Below are 23,965 nucleotides of genomic sequence, written 5' to 3'. Positions count from 1 at the left end.
ACATTACCATGAGAAAATCAGTCTCACTTGGCACAGAGCTTTATTATTAATTGTGGAGTTCAACAATAAGCAATGTAATTTCTGATATTCCACATCATGTCAAAGAACTTTGAAAGTTTACCTCACTGTGTGATTTGGGCTAATATAACCAACCATAAAAGACCAGTCCAATGTCAGAAGGCATTTTTGAGTATTTTTTACACCCTTACATAGTTGACACATGAAGGCTGATGGCTGCTGCTATTGATCTCCACTTAAAGAGTTTGAATAGAGCTGTTTCAACCTCTCTATTTTTTAATTTTTTACCTATTTGTCTCAAAAGTACACAAACTTTTACAATTTTCTCACAAAATGGTAGCATATCTCAGTCTCAAAGTGCTAAAATTTAAAAAAAACACTGCTCATGTTATGTATCACCCCTCCTTCCACCCTTGAGCATCTCTGGAAAACCTTGGCATAATTTTATTTATGTACAGTCCTTCCCTTGCTGTTTCTTAGCTTCTTTAAAGCTGACCTTTAAAAGTCACTGGATTTGGTTAATAACATTCAAATTGCACTTAAATTTCAGAAATTTGGGAAACAGAAGGGAACAGGCATGGAGGAAAAGTCCTTTTTCTACTTCTGGAAGAAACTCTTCTACACATTCAGCCAGTGGAAGGAGGTATGAAGCAGCTGTCCTTTGCAATACTTTCAGTAAGGAAAGAACATTGCTGACACTTGAATCCAGGCTCTGTTGGGCAACACAGGCCAACAGAGAAAGTGGAGAAGCAGAAAATTTCCAGGAACAAATCAAATATTTGAATATGCAGATTAACTCCATCTTCTATTTATTTATCTCATCCAAAGGTCAGAATTAGAACGACCACCAGTGGTGAAAAACATGTTTTCATCCACTGAGCACCAACAGTTAAGCCCTGTGGCTGTTCACTCACCTACAGCTGTTTCCAGCAAACCAGGGAATGCCTGCAGATGTTCCAGCTGGCTGCTGTTTGAGGTCATTTCACAAAGCACATCGAGAAGACGAATTGTCACCAGGGCTTCCTGGAATGAAAACTGCATTTCTGAAAACGGCTTATGAAGGTTATCATAAAAACATAAACCCAGAAATGTAAACAGGGGACAGGAACTCTCAGCTCCTCAGGTTCTGTACAGGTCTTCCATACTGCCAAGAATAAATTTATATAAAATTAGGGCAACTTTCTAAAATAACAATAACGTATTAGATTGCAATAATTTCTTTTCTACAGTTAGTGTTATATCTGCCTGAAAAGTCATGGGGGAACCAAAACAGAGCCATAAGGGATAAAATTTTAACAAAAACACAGCAGCTTCCAAAAGCAGAAATACAGAAAATTACTAGCTGAGAAAATTATTTCTGTATAAATGTTTTCTTTGAGTTTATTCAGTCTGAGTGTTCCACTTTAAAGACACAAACACCGCCTGCAAGACACCAATTTGTTATCCGCAGGAATTCTGTAAAGTTCTGTGGTCAAACAAACTTTGGCTGTGAGAATTTACATTATTCTTGGGTAAATAGGATTGTGATCAGAGATGCAGCATTTTGGTTAGGGATGAGACACAATTTCATTTGCATATTATTTATTCAGCCACAGAACTATTTTTTCTCACAGAATATGTTGGTCCTGCTTATAAATGACAATCCAGCACTTACAGAAAATACCTTAAGAGCACATGACAGAATTTGGAACACCACAAAAGCCAGGCTGTGACTGCAAGATGATCCCACTCCAGGAGTGTTACATAAACTGCAAGTAGCCATGAAAAGGCTCAGACATTGGTCACAGTAACTATTACTGCCTTGTCTGGTCCAGGAAAAAACAAAAGGTTTACTTAACAACAGTGTAGTATTTTGGATCCATATAATGTTATTCAAATCATCAACAACAGTGTTCAGTAATTAATTACTACAATTATATTCATTTGTTGCTCCTTGAAAACACCAAATTGCTATAGGGCCCAGGTACTAAAGCTGTATTTTTGTTTTTTGAACCCTACAGGTGTAGGAAACTGCAAGCCTTGTCCTAAATTATTCAACAAACTGCTTTCATCAGCACAAAGACAGACTCTAAATACATCAGCAAAGTAATAATACCCCAACTGCGTTTAAGAGACAGTAACAAGCTTTTTACAATTTTTAAGAGGAACAGATGATTTAAAATCATAAAAGAACTCCCAAATTTTCATGTATATTTGAAACTTGCTAAGTTAAAAAAAAGTGTTCCTTCCCTGCTGCTGACTTTCCAAATTGGGGGTTTTTTTTGCCCTCCACCTGTACAAAAGAAAGGCAGTAAAGGAAAATACTTCTTTTGAATTTCAAAACCCAAAATGGTTTGAACTCTGACAGACATCTTGCTATGGATATAATCTGAAAAGTAAATAATGAAATAACTGAAGGCTTTTAAAAATAAACATATTTAGAGAAAGATGCAGAAAAGATGTTCCTTATAAAGAGATGAACCAAGTCCAGGGAAGGGTTTTATTTTGGAAGTATGGTTGAAAGTTAGTGCAAGCAAACTGATGCTCAAGTCAGGCCTAGAATGGAAAAGCTATTTTAAACATTGGTTTAAGCACTGCAAAAGCATATGATTAGCTGCTCATGGGTTTAAGATGCAAGCTACAAGACCTGATGTTCCTTAAGAAAACAAAGCAGTGTCTACACTTAACAAATTAAACAGTGGATGGGACACCCAGACAACATTCTGGGAGTCAGGCCAGTGCAAGGACTGTTCCCAAAAGTTTTTAAATGTGGCCTCAGAGTTCTGGAGTCCAAGGCAGCTTACTACTGCAGACATGGCCTGAGCAAGGCACTTGGCTTGTGGGCCACAGAAAAGGCCAGGCAAAGCCAGGCTGAGCATCACAGATGTTGCCTAAAGCATTTTTAATGACAGACTCTACATGCACAACCACATTTTTTGCAGTTAAATACAACTGCTATGAAAAACCTAAAAATACTTATACAAATGAGGAGAAATTGGTGCAATTCTTTGTAATTTCTTGTAAGAAAAGAGTATTATGAATTTAGACTGGCATTTCTCTTTCCCCATGGCAATAATATGTTGTGAACAAATGTGTACACAGATATGCATGCACACATATTGCCCTCCATTTATTCATCTATTAGGACTTATATTTTCTGTTCATTCAATGAGTCCCATTTTCCCACCAAACAGTGATACTCAACTTATACCTCTTGTTTATGTGAGAGAAGAATGAGAAGTCAGTGTCAAGCAGGGCAACTTATGCAGTAATATTCACAATACTGCTGTCCCAGCACCTTCTGGTTGGACAGAGACCTCCTTCTGGTGTGCAAACAAACAGTTTTTTTCCATGACTGAAACCACAGAAAATTGTTTGGAAAGTAACCACAAAGGATAAAAAAAAAAAAAAACCAAAAAAGGAAGGCAGGGAAAAAAAGTAAAGATGGAATTGTCTCAGTGTATGTCCTCTCACAGCCAAGTTAGTACCTTTTCCAGAAGTAGTCAATTAAGTTATCTGACATAACTTAGACTAAACAGCTAGGGCAGTGGGGAAGGCTGTGTTTCTTGGACAGATAAGAAGAGATTTTGTGCTTGCTGGTTTGTGTTTTGGTTTTTTTAACACATCCAACTACCAACTCCCCATAAAGTGATTTATGGTATTTCTTCACAACACGTCTCAAACCTACTTTTAAAATCCTTGTGCCTATTTAAACAAAAAAACCCCAAGCAAGTCCAACACTTTTTAAGATTATCATATAAAAGCATTTAAGATAATTTTTTTTTACTTTGATAGAAAATTATTTATGAGACTTCTTCTCTAGAGTTTCTAGAAGTGAAACTATCGCATATTAGTTTTGTATTAAAATGATCTAATGATTGACATTAAAATGATTCTGACTACATGTATATTACTGCTTCCCATCTATGAGCAGAATAAATATTTTTGGTTTGGTTAATATTTGAATCACAGGGTCACCACTGAATAACTAAATATTCTGGGCTGAAAGGTAGCCACAAGGGTCATCAAGTCCAGCTCTGAGGTGAACGGTCAAACCCACAACCTTGGTGTTATCAGCACCATGCTCTGCCCAACTGAGCTCATCTCAGTCATGGTCTGAGTTGGGAGGGACCCTAAAGCCCATCCTGTTCCACCCCTGCCTTGGGCTGGGACACCTTCCCCTATCCCAGGCTGCTCCAAGCCCTGTCCAGCCTGGCCTTGGGCACTGCCAGGGATGGGGCAGCCACAGCTTCTCTGGGCACCCTGTGCCAGGGCCTCACCACCCTCACAGGGAAGAATTTCTGCCTAACATCTAACTCTACATCAGTGTGAAGCCATTCTCCCTTGTCCTGTCACTACATGCCCTTCTAAATTAGAATAAATCACAAGTGACAACTCAAATAAATTACAGAAGTGATGCTCGGTACGATAATAAAATATCCAAATATGTGACAACTTGAACTATTATTATGTAGATTTTGAAATATTTAACAACAAGGTAGACTTATTTTAATGTACCATATCCTTTGCCATCCTCAAATTAAAAGCAAAATTTGGCTGCTGTCCTACAGACTCTACTAAGTGCTCTGCCACTGCCCTCCCAAGGTAAACTGGAAAAGATACTGTTATGTGTGTCCCCCTGGGCAACATGGCAATGAGGATTTACCACATCAAATTCTGGTACTTCAATGGTTACCAGTCATACCTCATCTTCTGCAGCTGCTGCAGCAGTCAACTTGAGCACAGCTCCACATTTCTCCTGGAAGCAGTCTGCAAGGAAGTCAGCATGTCTCACAAACACATTCATTTCTTCACTGCTGACTGGGTTCTTCTCACTTACTTTCACCATCATCAGCTCTAACAGAGTAACTCTGGAGACAGAAAGCAATTTGTTAGCCAGATTCATTGAGCCATGTACCATTATCAGTAAAATAAGCAGTTAAAAATGATAAATAAGTAGTTAAAAAGATAAAAGTATGTATACTGGCAATCAATTTCTGTCTGATGGGATTTTTTTTCTGTACAGAATTAATTGAATTCATCATTCAATAAATACAATCTGGCCAGACAGTCAATATTTTTCTCAGGTCTATTTCAATTTGTATTTTCTTATGTTGTAACAAAACATTACTGAGATTGCATATTCCCTATATCTAAATTTTCCAGCAAACCAGCTGTTGTAAGTTGTTCAGCACAGCAAAATAAGCACAGACTATTTGACAGTTTCTGTTTGAAAAATACAGGTTTTCACAGTCCTTTATCATAGTCCTTCACTAACTTTCCACCACAATCCCAAACCAGGGAAAATAAAAATTGATAAGCACATTGTTCTTTATAATAATTTTACAATTGTTACTAGATGGACTAAACAAATCCAAGTTAATCACTCATTACCACTCAGAGATATTCAATGTATGAAGTTGGTGAGTAATGAGACACATAATGAAGCTGCTGTATGAAATCTGCCTGGGTTGGGATTTTAACAGCTTTAATGTTATTTTATTTCCAATGTCCTTTCATGCTGTCAGGGCAAACTAGGAGCATTTTGTGGAAATAGGACTTGGACATGGCAGAGGCTCTCCCACAGGTCCTTGCCCCAGTCCAGCACACAGAGACTGGTGAAGTCTCACTGCCCTTCCTCTAAGAACACTCTTTACTAAATTAATTCAAAAGCCAGCTCAGGATTTTCTTCCAGTGAAATATTTGAAATTCAGATGGAACAAATGACATTCAAACAGGTGGAATAGCTCAAATGCTTTTTTCTTTTAAATTTACCAAGCAGGTTGTCAGAAGAGGAAGAGAAATGTCTTTTTCTGTGGAAAAAATTCGGTCACTGCTTTATTAACCTCCAAGAACCCACCTCTATTAATCACAAAACAGCTACTTAGTCCTTGCTAAACTCAATTCTCAGTGTCATTAATACAGCTGCATTAAACTATTATCTGGAGGAGGACAGAAAGCTTTTCCAACACAGGAGCACAGAAGTGGGGCCGGCACCCTTGGCAAAGGGCAGGAGGCTGGAGCAGCCTCTCAGGGGCTCTGCTCACTGTCTGTTTGTCCTGCAGGTTAATACAGCCAGGTAACCCTGCCCACCTCCAAACAACCACAGTCCAGCTCCCCAGCACCCCCACTGTACAAAGGCTTTCCCATTTGGCATCCTATACAAAATCCACACTCATAGATCTGTCATTTTCCCCCAACACAGGGCTTGACATGTCAGTTTTCACCAAGTTTAGAACCTTTCAAGCACATGCTCAGCTAAGAACACAGGCTGGTCACAGACCTGATGAACAAAGGAATTATTCCAGTATTTCAGTGGGTTGACCCTGGCCAGATGCCAGGCACCTACCAAAGCCACCCTCTCACTTCCCTCCCCTCTCCTGCCCCCATTAGCTGGACAGGACAGAGAAAACTTCACAAAGGGTTCATGGGTTTAGATAAGGGCCACGAGAGATCATTCATCAAATACTGTCATGGGTAAAACAGGCTTGAAATCAGAGATATAATTTAAATTTATTACTAGTAAAATCACAGCAGAATAATGAAAAGTAAAAAAAAACCTTAAAAACACCTCCCTCTCTTATTTCCAGCTCTATCTCCTACCCCAATGGTGAAGGGAGATAGGCAATGGGGGTGATGCTCAGTTCATCACCCATTGTTTCTCCTGCCTGGAACACCTCCTGCCCTCCTCCTTCACTGACCTTGGTGTCTGCAGAGCTGTTTGTCTCACACATCCTCACTCCACTCTTCTCTGGCTGCAATTACAACTATGCAATAATTTTTTTCCCTTCTTCTTAAATATGTTATCACAGAGGCTTTACCATCACTTCTAATTTTCCCAGCCTTGTCCTGAAGCATGTCAATCTTTGGAGCTGCCTGGGATTGGCTCTGCCAGACATGGAGGAAGCTTCCAGCAGCTTCTCACAGAAGCCACCTCTGTAATCCCCCTGCTACCAAAACCAGGCCATGCAAAACCAAAACAAATGCTATCTTCTGCTTGACAGGATTCTAGTCAGTGCTTCTTGCACCAATAATCCAAATAATAAATGTTTAAAACTGACAAGCAATCCTTTTGTAAACAAGTTGGAGATTCATCACACTTCCATAAACCCAAATTAATAGATTAAATGGTGAATAGGGAAATTTTTTTGCACTACTCTTCCCCTTGCAATATGAATGGAAGCCTTTTTCAACAACTGCAGTCCTTCTTTAAAACACTACCTGAAGTTAATTTCTTTTGAAATTTTCTGGTCTCTTTAGGCATTCAAGTCAAACCATTTTCCTGAGTTTTCTTCCAGGCACAGTCATTCAGAACATGCCCATCTTTCCCTGAATTTCAAGCAAGTCTTGCTATTCAGCCAGTAGTTTCCTGAGAGTGCAGTGCTTTGTTCTGGTTCAAGTTCCCTTACATTCCTTTTTCTATTATTTCTCTCAGTTTTCTTTCAAGATTCAGCCTAAATTTTCAAAGTTAGTTCTCTCAGACAATGCAATTTTCCCATTTCTTTTATCAATGATCTCACAACTCTTCAGCCATTCAAATGACAGCATCTCCTACTTGTTTGCCTGCAGCTAAATACAAAAAATATGACAACTGCCAGTACCAGCTGACTTTTTGCAATACTCAGTTCAGTATCTCAAATCTAATTCTGTGTATTATAATTACAATTATACTTCTGTTTGGAAATAATCATGCCATGTCATCTTCCTTTTCTTTAGGCACCACTGAGGGAGACCTTCTGTCAATCTCATGCAGTTTTTCCTCCCATTAGCCAAATTTAAACTAGTTCTTCCTGAAGCTGACTAAATTGGCATAAACTAAGAACAGAACTATAAGGTATCTGCAGTCATCAGATTCTGTTTCCTGCAGCTTGCAAATAAACAACAGAATTCAAATGTAATTTAAATCTGGAAGCTCATCACTACACAATAAAATGCTGCCTCACTAAGCCTAAAACTAGCAGATTAAAATTCTATTGATTTTCTTAGCATCACACAATGTTTGCATCAAATGTGCTTTGTTTATAACATCTCAGCAAGGGCCAGACACTTGGGACATTTTTCCTGTGTGACTGAGGCTTCTCCTTCCTGAAACACTTCCCTGACAGCAATGGTTCCACGAGACAAATTAGGCCCTTCCTGCAAACTTTCATTTCTTTCATCTTCAAATGATACTTGCAAGCATCATATTAAATAAAAACTGGTAAATTTGTGAGCAACTGCAGATCAGTGTTCTTATAATCTCCAATCAGTACCTGAACCCTGACCTGTGGTAACACTGGAAACAACACAAAACACAGAAAAAGCCACAAAGGCACTGTTTCATTTAGTGCTTGGTCTTTCACCTGCAAAAACTAGACAGGAACTTGCAGCTTCCCTGGGTGGATGCAGGACAATGTAGGCACATTAAACACATAAATGAGACCACAAAATCTGCAAGCAGTTGGAGGAGCTGCAGAATTCTAGCAGTGTTTCCCAAATTTGATTGTCTTAATAAAGTATCTTTTTTAATCTTCCTCAATTCCCTATTAAAGCAATGAGCATTTTTCCATTATAGCAGTGGCCATTTCCCATCAATTCAGCACACATTTACTCTAACACTTGAAGAAAGCTATCAATGCTTTTCCAAGGTGAAGGTTTGTTGAAGCTTTTCAACAGTGGAAACGTTAAAGACTAAGTAATCACAGGCATCTCCTCATCTATGTTGTGGAGGTTCTGCTAACCAGCCTGAGACACACTTCTATCTTTCTTAAAGGCTTCCTCTTAATTTCTGGACACAACAACAGAAGTATGAAGAGCTCTGGACATTTCTAATCGAGCTGTAAAACTCTGCAGGGTGTGGTGCTCTTATGAAATCAAGACCCAGGCATGAAATCCTGTCCTTTTTTGTGTGTGAAGTATTTCTTTACCGAGTAATGGCGCCAACCTGGATTCTGCAACCCTACATAAATCACTGCCAGTTGTGGCTAAGCTGTAATGTTAACCAACCAATTTAAAACCATTACTGACATAGAAACATGTATTTAGAGATTTTGTGCCAACTATGAAACCACACAGTTTTTCAATCATGTGAACAGGATACTCTATATGGAATGCTAAATACTAAAAGCCACACTGGTTTTGGGGTTACCTTTCTTGATTGCTCAGTTTGGCATAGAGGGCTTTTACCAGGTCTGGACATTTCAGCAAATGTTCTGTAACAATCAGGAACCTAAGGGAAAAAAAAAGAAAGTCTTATTAGAGCTATAAAAGCAGTATCCACATTTACTCCAAATGGTGCTGGTTAGTTTTACTTGTAGATTAATGCTGTGCTTTTGGTGCTACTCACTAATAGATACAAATTGACACAAAATAATTGCATATTGTCCTGCAGTTTTTCCTTTAACATAGAACGCCCATTTCTCATCAGTTCAGCACACTTTTACTCACGTGCTTGAATAAAAGCTGGCTGGAGTCTTAGGCCAGTTATAGACACCACAATTCAAACAATGAAACACTCATATAATGGTTTATACAAAAAGACAAAATTCAAGCTTGAAAATTATTATTCTATTCATCACAACACTATCTGTAAGCCCAAACAGTCAAAAAAGTGCCCAAATAATATATTGATTTTCCTTTAAAAAAGGGCAATCTAACAAAGCATCAAAGCAAATGGGAACTTCTTTGTCAGATGCAAGGCAGCAAAGCACTTGTCTCAACTTCAAAAACATACCCTCCTTGTGTAATAGAGATCTAAGCAGAGAATCAATTCTAAGTGCTTGCTTTACAAGGCAGGTAGATATAGAATCATAGAGTCTCATATTCTGAAAGGGACCCACAAAGATCATCAAGTTTAACTACTGGCCCTGCACAAGACACCCCTAACTTTAACACAAGGACCTTGCCAGTCAAAATCCAGTGAAGTGTATTTTGTAATAAATTATCTCCACTTTCCTTTCTCACACCACATTTGGGGTTTCTGTCTGGAATACAAAAAGACCAACAAATGACTAAAAGTTGACAAACTGGTCACTGGTTGCAAGGGATCTATGATACCTACATTGCTCAAAAAAGAGTCTCTTTAAAAAACAATCTACCCAAAACTGGCAATGGCTCATTCTTTCTTCTTAATACTTTCTCTGGAAAATATGCTCAGCCTTGGCCTTGTGCTAATGCCAGTATTTTCACTGTTTGCTCTCCCAAGCACCATCCATAGCAGGTGACACTCATTTAATTTCAACCCAGATTCATAATCCCAGTTATGGGGAAAAAAACAAAGTAGGTAAAAGGATTTAGCTCTTCAAATCACCCCCAGGAGCACTACCAGTTATATTTGTGGTGCATAGGTACCCTCAAACTAGATGATACATTTTTAAAGTAGCTTGTCTAGGCTACAATAATTACAAGGTGAATCTCAGAGCATCCTCTAAGCTGATATTTCATACCATCCTCGAAGCTACAGAGAAAGAACAGCTAAAATAATATTAAAATGAACTGATTTCAGTACTCCCTCCACCTCCTCCCTAGCCTTCCCTTTGCAGACAGCCTTTATTTTGCATAGCCATAATCTATTACATAGCTAATAAGATCACAACAAAGTATTCTTTGGACATGTACTCAATGCCAAGTGGGCAAGTAGGAGAATAAGAGGTCCAAAAGATTAATAGCTATTGTATTTCTAATCCTAACTGTGGACATAGCCAGCATCTGATTCAGTTACTGAAAACTTGACATTTTTAAGAGGGGAAGGAAGAAAAACTATTTTCTACTGCACTTCTTTTTACTGATATTCGCACATTCATTCATTAAAAAAAAAAATGCAGAGGTGTAAGCAATCATCAACTTAAAAATGGCATGATGATGAGTGTTGCATTGATCCAAGAGTTTTTCAATACAGATTTCAGAAAACAGGAAGATTCAAAGTCAGCAGCATGAATGTATCCAACTGAGCTGTGCAGACTCAGCTGTAACACCCAAGCGGAGCCATCAGCAGGGCACTCAAGGGCAACTCCTCCACAGCTCCTGAACTGACATCTCACAGCCATCCACAGTTAAACCTTCAGAATTGTCACAACCAACTTCATTCCCCATGGATTTAAGCAGAACCACAAACTTTTGTGAGGAGCTGCAGAAGAACAGATCAGTGCTGTGCAGAACACAGACCTTGGCCTAAAAATGTACAAATTTCAGCTGACAATGCAATAGAGTAAAAAGTGCATTTGAGGACACAGCCTGAAGCCCAATTTTCTATTTTGCAATTGGGGCTATTTAATTTAAAGCTTAACTTGCACGTTTAAGACTACATTGAGGAAACCTTCTTGCCTACTTGTCTTATAATTAAAAAGTGATCAATAATTATCACAGAAAAAGATCTGCTGCTACTAGGTTCATGCTCCTGATCAATCACTACTGCAAGTGGAATTCCCATAGTTCAGGTGTTCCTTGGGTCAGTGCTGCATTTCCTCACATGTATTTTGCACAGTCTGTGGATTAGACCTCTACTGCTTGAGGAGCTTGGAATATTTTAAGACTAAAAATTCTGATTCTTACCTTCTGGTTTCATGATGTGATGTAAAACCTGAGAAAACAAAAAGCTGTGGCTGCTCCATCCCTGGAAGTGCCCAAGGCCAGGCTGGACAGGGCTTGGAGTAACCTGGGATAGTGGAAGATGTCCCTGACCATGGCAGGAGAGATGATTTAAGGAAGGAGATGAGCTTTAAGATCCATTCCAACCCAAACCAGTGTGTGATTTATGAAATATCTGCTTCTATATTAAAGTGTCCCTTTTACCTTATCCACTTTCTGCACTACTGTATCATGAAGAACAGAGCATGAGTATCACCACCAAGAGATAACAGAAGAACTAATAATGGAGTAAAGCACTTCCAACTCTTTCACCATGCCTTGCAATTTTGGAGGTAGCCAAGCAAGGATGCAGCAAATTCAGTGTACTATCTTTAGTCCTCTCAGCACTCCTGTTTTTCATTTGTGGCACGAGAAAAGAAGAGGAAAAGTAAGATCATCCACAATTCTGAAATATAAAAAGATATTCAGTTTTGGGTTACTGACTGAACATGGCATTTCAAAAGCACACAAAAGGCTTTGGTAGGAGATTTAAACTCTCTTTGGGGGCCAACAGCAGAACCACTGGAATAAACTGAAGACGACTGTAATTTAGTGAAGGAAATCATGAAAATTAAAGCTGTTATGCAAGCGTAACACAGTAAGAAATGAATAGTGTTAAATATGCCAATCTTCTTGACTCTTTAAAAACTGTTTGGCTAAAATCCTAAAAAAATCAAGTGCTTCCATAGTAGATAAATACAGGAGGAGATGTTCAAAGACTTTATAACAGCACAAGGGCTGTATTGTACCAAACTGCAGTTCCAAAGCAGCCAAGACAAAGTGGTATGCGCTACATTTGCACTCAGTGTATTCCAGATGGCCACTAAGCTTGCTCCAATCAAAGATGGGTGTAAGCAATCAACTTTATCATCAAATGTCATGCTCCATATTAAGTTGATTTTATCCCATTAGCAAATTCAGGGAACAATTTCCTCAGACTCAGGAAAAGAGGAAGACAACTCCACATGTTTTCCAAGTACAAAGAACAAGACATGGCAATGCTCTATTTGATCAGCAAACTTCTTTTTCAATCTCAAAACCAAAAGCATTTTTCATCACCCTACAATAATGCCACTCTATCCAAAATATTTAGTAAGAACTAAATAGCTATCTTTTTACTGTAATTTAACAAACAAATGTAATAAATCATCCACATTTTGAAGAAAAGTAAAGAAGAAAGTTCAGCTATTTTCAGCCAACCTTCAAACTCTCATCACCAGCCTTTTTAGATGCTAAAAAGGCAATATGCCTCATGAGGAATTATTTGGAATCAGAGCACATTTTAGAAGAAGCACATTTCATCCTTGCACAAGAATAGAATAACACTACCAAAACCATTTAAATAAACAATTATGAGTATGAAGCTATTCAATAACAAATGGAACGTGTGCTGTCATAAAATCCCTAGAAAAGAAGTAATTCACCCCATTCCCACACCAGCAGCTCTCACTCAGAAGGAGAATAAAGAAACACATTTCCATATGGAAGGCTTGGTCCTATCAAACATCAAACATCACAATACCCCTCTCTTGTGCTGAACCAAGCACAACAGTGAGCATCCTTCCATCTTCCAAAGGCATTCCCTGGTGAAAGCATCCTCTCTACTGGCCATGACAGCCCCCACCAAGTAAACTCTGAGGTCTACAGGACTAAATTCAAATTATGTGCAGTATTTCTCTGATTCAGAGGATATTCCCACTGAAAGGCACTAAACAGAGATTAAATCTAATTTATATGTAAAATTGAAATAAGTTTTTTCTGAAGAGCTACCAAGAAATAAATGGAAGATGATTAGCAATGGCTAATAGCACTTCCTGCTCCCCTCTCCACAATATGCACAAGAAGAAAGAGGTGACAAGATAATTAAATGTATGAGGCTGAGCTTTGAAAGACTGAGGAAATCTGTGCCAATTCACTGCTATTGCAAACAAAGTAGAAGTTACTCAGATCTCTAAAATTAAGGAAACTTTTCCAAGTGTCAGTACTATTTAAAACCACAGCTGAACTTGGAACCTGCAATGTAACTTCAACTTTCCTGGAATTAAAAAATAATTATTTTCTGGAGAACAAAAGAAGTGGGTAGAGGACATCCTAAATTGTTTGACAGAAGAAACTGAGTTGCCAGCCCAATGAAAAAATAAATTACTTCACCCCCCACACATACACACCCCCACACCCCAATTAAGCAAAAAGAGCAGCACTGAAGAGTTCTATCCTTGCCTTTAAATCTTGCCCATAGTTGAGACTCCTTGCCACAGGAGTACCAGTTTCTGTCCACACATATTTCCATAAGCCAGGACAAAAAAACCCAAAGGCAAAAAAATTGGGGAGGGGTAGCCCCACATCCTAATCTTTACAGTAATCATTGAGCTGTGGTTTCAAAAAGAGAAAGTGGATGTTCAGCAAAACTTACTGCAATGCCAAACAGCTGACCACACTCCTAATATCATTTTTCTGAAAGCCAAAAAAGCACATTATGTCTCTTCTTTTAAAATGGAGGATTTTTGTACTTTGCTCTTCAGGAATCAAAAATACAACCTGTTTTTTCTATCCATATTGGCTGAACTGCCCCATGCACACACATGGAAAAACTGATGACACAAGCTATACTCTCATCCCTAAAGGAGCCACCAAGGTATTTCTAAAATAAACAGCTTTTAGAACACACATTGATTTTGGTTAGGATAAATTACAATGTATTTTTTTTACTACTTTTTCTTAATTATTTTTAAAAGACACATACTTTTTCAGGTTCACATTCTACAATAGATCTCATGCGGCATTCTCTGTTGGTTTCTTTTCTGAATACTTTCTACACTGTGTGACATACTTTGCTATTGATTAACACAAACCCAAGAGGGAGTGAATGTGGATGTATGTGGAAAACAGAGAAACAACTTTTGTAAGGATCCACAATATTCCAGAGCCAAAGGCTCTCTCCACGTGTTTAGGAAAAACTATTACTGAAAAAAAAAAGACAGAGCATTTCTTTGGAACTGCATGGGAGTTTGCAACAGAGGGCTCTTCAGGTCTTGGTAATATTCACACAGACACAGATTAGAAAATACCTATCAGTTATTTTGAATATAGTCAGTTATATTCCAGCCTCCTTTCCTAAAGGATGGATATGTCCAATTTCCTGACAGCATCCTTTGGTAGGAAGTGGCTGTTGAAAGCAAGCAGCACCAGAACAAGAACCAGCTTATGGAGGAGGTTTGCTTATGTGTTTAAGATACTTAAACATTAACACATTTAAACTGTTGGAGCAAGTCCAAAGAAGGCCATAAAGTGGAAGGTGTCCTTGCCCATGGCATTGATACCAAAATTGGCCTGATAGAAACTTTCTAACACAGTTTGAGTATCAGAAAGCAGGAATTCTTTATGGCAGCACTGGGGACCCAGGGGGATACTTCTTTCAACTGAGTACTTCAGGCATCAGAGGAACAGAACTTTTATCACACATTCTGATTACATATCCATGAGCTATTTCCACTTCCTTGACTTTATTTGACACAGTCACAGTCCTTATTGGAAATCCTTATCTGGTTCTTTAGGGTCTGTCTTCAACACCCAGTGTCCTTTTTAGTGGTGGCTCCTTGACCCCCACTTTTGAGTAAGTGCAATATCATTATTTTGTATTAACTTCCACTTTATCAGCCTTGCAGAGCTGAGCTGGCATCCTGCTTGCATTTTCCATGAATTCTGTTTTGTCTGCTTCTCCAAGGCTACATTGGCTCTTATTTGATAAGAGTAAAATGTTCTGCTCTGCTATCCTTATCAAGTGAGTAAAATGCTGTTGAGTTCTATTTGCTCTTATCAGCAGGGAGTTGGAACTGGATGAGCTTTAAGGCCCCTTCCAACCCAAACCATCCTACAATTCTTTATATTCAACTCATTATATCAACAGTTCAGAATTAAATTTGTGTATCATCAGAGATACTCCGGAAAGATGGAAGATAGAGAGAAAATAAATTACTGGCACACAAGGGCTTGAAAACCATGCTCATCTCTTTGGTTAGAAATATATTATTGAAAAGAGGGATGGAAGAAGCAGACCCAAAAGATGTAGAAAAATTATTAAGATTTTAGGAGACAGCAGCTCACTTTGTGAAGAACAGCATGTTTTCTAGAAGACAACTGCACAGCAAAGAACAATGGAGGTGATAGGATCAGTTAATAAGGCTGTGCCAGAAATCAGATCCAAGAAAGGAAGCAAACTTGTTTCTGCTGAGTTAGTGTCTCTGCAAAGACTTACTCTTTGAAATGCATTCTGTAACATCATACACCTTGGAACCCTCCAAAGCAGCAAGCTCTGGGCACTCTCCACAAGCCCAGCTACAAAGGGGTATGGGCCAGTCAGACAAATATTTTTAAGAACCTCAGAACTTCTACACCATCTCAGAATTTAAATACCATCTGCTTCCTCAGGCCATTGCTCTTCAGAGTCAGACCAGCAGCAGGAATCTCAGATGAGCTCCCAGCATTCAAAAAATTACAGGACTGCAAGCCTGACACAAGCTCAGGAGCTCTACTGAAGAGAAGTTTAGTGACAATGTAAAAATACACTGTCTAATAGATGTTAATTAACATTATTTTAATATGCCATTCAGCATCTAACATTAAAAATGGCAAAGACAGCAATATGTAAATAATCCTGTAGCTGTTGAGAAAATCCAGCTTCTAATAGAGAAAGGGAAGGATGCATCAGTTCTTTAATCATTAGAATATTTATTAAATGTGTGTATTACATTCTCCAGCTTCACAGATTTCAGAGGTAGAAGCAATTCTGAGGCTGACAAGTAACCACAAGCTTAATGAAATGAGCCTTCAGACCATCTGATCCAGAGAAACATGATCACAGAAGAAATGAACACAAAATTTGACCAGGGCATTCCTTAGAAAACTGACTTTCTCCTTTATTAACTACTTCTTAGCTCACAGTATGCCACAAAAACACTTAACAGAATGTGTATCACTCAAGAAACACACTCAGATGTGCATCACGGCACTGTTACCTCTCATTCTTTCAAGTTCTAAGGCAACTTTTTGTTATGTTGTCAATGTACAAAGATTTTAAAACTGCATCAATGCTTAGTCTAGAAACTCCATTATGCTGATCTGCAAAACAGCTCTTCTCTGTTTCAGAAACTGCTGAGGAAGTGAATGACTTGGCTTTCCATCACTGATTAGAATCAGAAGTTGCTGAACTGAGATCTTATTTCCCCTGACCCACCCCTCCCAGGAAGCAGAGCCAACACCTCAGATATTCCCTCTTTCCTGACCCAAAATCTTAGCCTTCTACCAAATGTCTTGTGACTCAAGAAGTAGGCAAAAGTGACAGGAAAATTCCAGAAAGCTACATTCAACCTTTATAGACACCTCCTCTGCTCTCTCTGACTGGAGAGGAGTTTATGGCAGACAGAGGAAGAACACCAAAAGCTCTGCTATCAACTGCTGCCTCTAAAAAAGAAGCTCTGAGGAACTGCTCAGAACAATCTCAGATTTCCTTGGATATAAAGCTGCTGTGGAAGAGGAAAAAGGCTTCACACTTGGAAGGAGGTTTCTCCTGAATTTTTCCTAAGGATTTTTCCAACTTGAAGATGGGAAACAAATACAGGATTATTAACAGAGAAAGAACTGTCAGCTCATCAAAATAAAGACCTGAAAGGTGTGCTTGCATTCCTGGGATGGGTGAGGAATATGGAACCCAAGTGTGCTGGCTGAATGGAGTAGTGAGCATTTGATGGAAGAGACTACATTTCAGCAATGGCCTTAAATCCAAATATTTATCCTGGATATCCTCTCTCTGTCTTAAGAATTCATGGCAGCAACTGCAAAAATAGTTTGAGCATCATCGTTGTTTACTTATGAAATACATTGGGTACTGTCTCAGAGGAATATTAATTTCATAAATTTCAGTGCACAATAAAAGGGAATAAAATAATGAATAGAAGTTCTGCCTATGACCAAAACTTACCTAGTTATTCAAATAAAGAGTTCCAATACCTAACAGCAGCAACTGACAGCAAGAAAGCCCAACGGGAAGAATAACACACATGTGGCAGTCATTTCTTATTTGCTGTAACATGAAATCAGATGCTCCAGCTCAGAGACAAGGAGGTAGGCAGGAATTATGTCGTATTTTTAGCTTTAGGTAAGAACATCTTCATTTCAGTCACTGGTGAATAAGCATTGAGCATAACCACCAAGAATAATCTGTATTCCAGTCCAGTCATATATTACCATAGAATGGTAACTTGTAACTGTGCACTTTTGCCAGCTGTGGCACCAGAGACCCAAACCTTTCCAACAGGACATTCGGACTCTGCAAATGCCACAGCCATGTAAACTCCTTTCAGCAATCCTACTGGGATGTAGATGCACTTCAGTGAGAGCTGAAATACAGCTGCAAATTTTCAGTGTTAGAGTTTGCCCACAGCAGTGTAAGATATCTTCATCATAACATCAACTGAATTTATTTCACACTAGAGAGACCAGGGAAATGCATTCCTCAGCATTTATTTTGATGCTGCATTTATTATGCACTTACCTGCAAAACAAATTTGCCACTATGACTTTGGTATCTTAGTCAAAACAAATTTCAAAAATTAAGAACGATCTGGGTAATTATCTGAAAAGCAACACTTTACACATGTGTTTTTGACAGATGACAAAACTAAGGAGTTGGTTTGTCACTTTTGAAACAGAAGTCTCATTGTGTGACCCTAAACTAACATTTTGCTTTTTGAAAACTACTTAAGCCATAAAGAAACTGCCCTTGCTATTAAAAAAGCCCAGTCACAAACAAATTTTGGGTCATTTTTTTCAGTACTAAAGTAAACTATAAAACGATATTTACTTTTCATTCAATCATCTTAAGTCTGTGTTGAGACTTTCCAGATTGCTTCTAAAACACCAACAATTCTTGCTAATTAACTTTTGAATTTAAACATGACCTTAAAGAGAATTCTACAAAAACATACAATTATTTTCCCCTTTGTTATACATGGTGTAACAATTAGCTGAATGTGTGTGCGTCCTTGCTATGTAGGGCAGCACATTTATCAAAGGCACAATTGACAACAATATTTAGAAGAATGGCCATTAGTAAAAAATACAAAAGTTCAGAGGGATAAAACCACTGATGAGGTGCTCTTAAAGTATGACATGAAGATTCACAAAAAAATTCTTCCCTGTTTTGGTATAAAAATGACTGCATGTTGCAGTAGAAAATGGCTATGTTCAAAAAGGAAAAACCCCAGGTTTTATGTAGCACTCCCAAGCAAGACATATAAGTCTTCACCTGTCTGTGAGACTATTCTGTGCTAACTTTAAAAAATCTCCACAAGTATAAATTAATTTGCAATCTAGAACCCCATTTCATTAATGAAAGAAAACCAGACCACGATTTGAAAATTCCTCTGTCCTCAACAAAAAATTAAGTCTTAATTTAGCAACAATCAAAAGAGTCATGAAACTACGATGGAAATTATCTCTGTTAGAAACTACTAATTTCTAATTAGCTCTTCATTTACTACTTAGCAGTGTCACAAGTTTAGACATTTTAACACACCAATTTACACCAGAAAAACACCTAATTAAGAAGCAAGGAAAAAGAAAATTTAAGAAAATTAAAAAGAAAATTTAAGGATACATACGACCACTCAGAATCCAACTGCTCTTTGTAGACTCTCAGGACATGAAGAGCCACAGGCAAGTTTCCAGGATCCAGCAGTTCCCTCACTCGCTCTGAATTCAGGCAGGTAAACAGAACCATGCAGCAATAGGAGACAATTTTCTCATCACTGTATGTCAGACATGTCCTTCAAGAGAAAATAAGGAGTTAAGGGCAAGATGAAATGGACCCTGGTAAAAACAGGAAAGGGGCACCGAGCTTGCAGAGTTTTCCTTTGCTGTCTTTTAGAGAACCACAAGTTTGCCATTCCCTAAGAAGGATAAAAAAGGATATTCCTTCACCTGCAAGGAAAAATATCCAACTCACTGCTGAAGGTCAAACTTTACAGGAAGTTTACAAAAGTAATGCTCAATTGGAACTGCTTTTCTTACCAAAAAGTCTTCCTACACTTTTTACAACTGGGCTCCAGAAACTCATAGAGAATGATTATCAAATTGAATCAAAGTGCCTTTGTTACCAGCTTACTACAAAAAAATCTGGCTGAACACATCAACAATGCAGTCATGTGTTTGCACAAAATAGTTTATGTAATATTTCCTTACACATATGTCATCAAATGCCCAGGAAGATATTCTGGTGAGGTTAGGAGGGGATGGAAGGATTGAAAGAGATTAAGGAACTTTTATAGATTTCATCTGATCCACCAATACTGACAGATCTGCACAGCAGCAACATGAGAAAAGAAAATGCTGTGTTGCTGGAAATGAGTGTAACTACTTGAGAACATGTCTGAAATAAAGTTTATGTTTGAAGCTCGTCATTCAAAATACTTTTCTTCCAGTTTCTGTTAAATTACATCTATTTACTGATAGTTTAGAACAAGCAGGTTTTTAAAGGTTCTGACTCCTGTGGTTGACTAACAAAAACCATCTACAGGATATGGTCTCAACCAACCCATTCTCACCAAAGTTATTTTTCAGAGTTTCATGGTGCTAGCAAAGGCACAACTATCATGTACAAAAGATTTGAATACAACCACAGAAATGACACTAGGAAAAAAACCCATCCATGCTTACAAGAAGAGATCTGGGAAAGCACACTTCCAAATGCTATTCTGGGAATCTCCATTTCCTGCTGCAATGTTTCCAAGAAACTGAAGACTACAACGAAGAGCTGAAAGAAATCCAGAAAATATATTAACAAGAATTCAAAGAAACACTAATAAATTTCATAAAAACTACATACTTCAATATTCCAGATAGACACTGCAGAATCCATCTCCAGGAAGCTTTAGGTGTAGTATTTCACAAATACTTGCACTTTCTCTTCTAATACAAATAATTTCACAAAGTATTTTAGAATTACACCCAAGACTTGTCTGATTATTACACATTAGCTACTGGTGATTACAAGAACTAACTGACAGGTTCTTGCTTCTCACATTATATTCTGGTTAGCTGGAAAAATCATTATAGACACTTATGATGTGCTCAATACCTTCTATCCCAGAATTTCTATCCTAGAAAAACGAAAGCCAGCTCTCCAAATAGCTCTGCCTCCATTTTTGACACTGAATTTAATATGGCTGATTTCTGCTCTTACTCCAAAGGATTTATTTTAGCCTTCTCTCAATATAGATTTAAAATACAAGAAGATGAAATTTCATTACACAAGTTAATATCCTAGAGCAGCCACCAAAAGGTGTAAAGTCATAAAACACAATAGCATGAACCCAAAGACTTCATGAAATGAAAATATTTATTTTGTCCCTATCAACAGCGTGGCCCTTATTAATAAGTTGGCAAAGAAACTTTAAATTACATTTTCAAATTCAGTTTAACAGATAGTACAAACAACAGCCTAATATACATATGGATGTGGCTATTATTGCCAGGTTATGCACATCTAAAATTAGATCTCTTGGAAAGGTGCTGTGCCTCTGTGCCAGCTGGCAGCCAGATTTCCAGGTCTGGGCATATGTCCTCTTGAGAACAGGAAGAAAGCAAGTCTGAGAAGTGGTCACTTGGGCTTAGAAAAACGTTACCATTTTTGGCCATATACATATATATATATATATACATACACACACACACACATAAATATATTTATTTATTTATTTTTAAGCCCAAAAGATGTATGTATTCCCCATGATGCATCTTGAACTATATTCTCGTGAAGTTAAGATCTCTGTTCTCTCCCCCTGCACATCTGCACTGGTTTACTATTTTCTGCTCATCACTGTGCTTCCGTTTCTCCCACCCATCTGGTTCCCATCCTGCTGACTAAGGAGTTTCTGAAGGACAGCAAGCATGGGCATGCCAGCAGACATTTTATGGAAATATTTCAAAACTAGGCAGTAAATCCTAGGAACAGGGTATTATTTCCCTTGGTGAATTCCTTACCTATACAGCAATAAGAAAGGTCTCCCAAAGGAACATAAGGTTGGTTGACTATATTCCAATCTTTCCCTGAAATTTGCTTGATCTTTTTCAGCTACTACACCTTGGTTGTTAGAGATTAGTCTGTCCAAAAAGTTATACAGATGAAGGGAAAATGCTCAAGATCTTGTAAAGTTACAATTCTTACTGTACCAAAGAGGAAATGCCATGAACACATTTACAGTACAGTAATAAATAGCTATGAATTTCAATATTTGTGAAACCAACCAACACTGCCTTTGTCCAACAAGGATGTCATGAACAAGGAAAGAAGAGACAGGAAAAAGCAAAAATTCTGTGGATGCACCCACGGAAAAAAAACAGTTTCATCACTAAGTTCTTGTTCTTAACCAGTAAGAGTTAAGATTTTTCTTCTAATTAGAGGACACAAACCAATATATGGGCAAGTGGACATTCTGTAAGACAAAACCTATCACATCTACTCCCAACTAAGAAGAGAAAGAGGATGCTTTGATAAGGCAATGTTTTGCCATACAAACACTCTCACATGAGCAATCTCAGCAATTTGGAAGATGTGATTCTACAAACAGAAATAAGCACCCAAGGCAGCTGAGGGTCCACACACACACCATGTCCAGCAGTCACAGATAGAAAGGCACAGATGCAGAGGCACAAACAGCATGAAAAGCCATCATACCACACCTAGAGCAGCTCATCACAGCAATATCTGCATGGTTGTGTTTAAAGAACCAACACCTCTCCCCCAGAACTCCACAGGTGGTGGTCTTGGAATACATAAATGTCTCATGCAGTGCTTCTCTCTAAATGTAACTCCATGGAAAACGTACTAGCCTAGCACCAAGCTACCAAGACAGTCAATTTTGACAGAAGCATTGAAAATCTATACTATGGTATTTATGCTTTAAATAACAAATTCCCCAAAAATCCAACTAGAGAAGTTACCTCACAGCAAGGTGTGTGTGTGTGTTAAAAAATGCAAACACTGGCATAAAAGGAAAGTATTGCATTTTGAACTATGGAACTCTTTTCTTAGCATTCAATTTCCATGTTTTTCTTTTCTGTTTTACCACTATTGGACTTGACTGCTGCAACATAAGATTGGAGTATGCTTGGATATCTGCACAATACAAATACTGCTTTTCTCCTCTTTAGGAATTTCTTCATCATAAAAATCACAGAACTAGAATTATTAAGCTTGGGAAAGACCTGTAACATCACGAAGTCCAACCGTCCACCCAGCACCATCATGTTTGCCACTAAAGCATGTTCTCAGGTACCACATCCACACCTTTTGTGAATACTTGCAGGATGGAACTCCACTGCCTTCCTGGAAGCCCATTCCAATGCCTGCCCACCCATTTCATGAAGGAATTTTCCCTGATATCTAATGGGAACTTCCCCTTGCACAATTTTAAGCAAATTCCTTTCATGGCCCTTCCATGTCCTTACAGCAAAAGAAAGGAAATGTAGAAGCTGATGAAGACAGATTTCCATTCTGCCATCCAATCAATAAGCCACGAGCTTTCTGAAAGAGGGAAGCGGAAAAGAAAAACAAAAAAGAGGGAAAAAAGAGAAGAAAATTTCACTTATCCCCGAAAATGTACAGATCTTTACAAAGCTAAAAACAATATTCTTAAACAATTCTGTAGCTATCAGCATAGCTAAATTTTACTTTAAAAAAAGGTTACTCTGTGTGTGGTCAAGAAGAGTATTTTTAACCTGATGGTCAACCACCGTGAAATTGCATGAACTAAGATGTAACTTGTGATACACAAATCAGCCATAGAGCTGAAGAGATTTCCCCTCACCAAGATTTCAACAGCTCCTGTAAAAGCAGGTGTTCTTTAGCAAATACACAAATTACATGTTGCTTTCACAACCAGTCTGCAATGGCTTAAGGAGACTTTTCTAAGTTCTACAAAAATAACCTCTTTACACAACAGGGCAAAGGGTACAAGCAGAAACACTGACTGGTTCCTCAATGTTTGTCTGCATGTAAACTGAACATTTAGTCACTCAAGGCCACCCAAAGGTGACAAAGGTGAGACAGCTGGTACTTGATGGCCCTGTATGAAGATGGTTTAAATGTATTCCACCAGTTTAAGATCACAGTTCCCTTCCTTCCTTCCAGTCCTTTATTATCACAGAACAACTGAGCCACACTCCAGTGCATGCTTTTCATTTAATTATTATATTGACATGATCTCATTTAACAACTACCTGACATGGTCTAAATGAGCACAGTGGTGTCATCTGATCCCACCTTCCTGCTCCAGCAGGGCCATCCCAGAGCACAGGACTGTGTCCA

General features: G+C 38.3%; 1 protein-coding gene across 1 annotated transcript in view; it reads right to left on the bottom strand.

Moving 5' to 3' along the window:
* ATXN10 (ataxin 10) overlaps nucleotides 1–23,965 on the bottom strand; it is a 74,838-nt gene that overhangs the window by 32,438 nt on the left and 18,435 nt on the right. Inside the window, exons 4-8 of the mRNA XM_058023440.1 lie at nucleotides 20,314–20,410; nucleotides 19,260–19,424; nucleotides 9,125–9,205; nucleotides 4,703–4,868; nucleotides 933–1,041 (exon numbers count right to left, since the gene is read on the bottom strand). Coding sequence (XP_057879423.1) covers nucleotides 933–1,041; nucleotides 4,703–4,868; nucleotides 9,125–9,205; nucleotides 19,260–19,424; nucleotides 20,314–20,410 — 618 coding nt within the window. The remainder of the gene's footprint in view (nucleotides 1–932; nucleotides 1,042–4,702; nucleotides 4,869–9,124; nucleotides 9,206–19,259; nucleotides 19,425–20,313; nucleotides 20,411–23,965) is intronic.

Source organism: Melospiza georgiana, chromosome 4 (assembly GCF_028018845.1).
Source record: "Melospiza georgiana isolate bMelGeo1 chromosome 4, bMelGeo1.pri, whole genome shotgun sequence".
Classification (NCBI taxonomy): Eukaryota; Metazoa; Chordata; class Aves; order Passeriformes; family Passerellidae; genus Melospiza; species Melospiza georgiana.
Note: the sequence above shows the minus strand (reverse complement) of the source record. Positions and strands in the feature narration are given on the sequence as shown.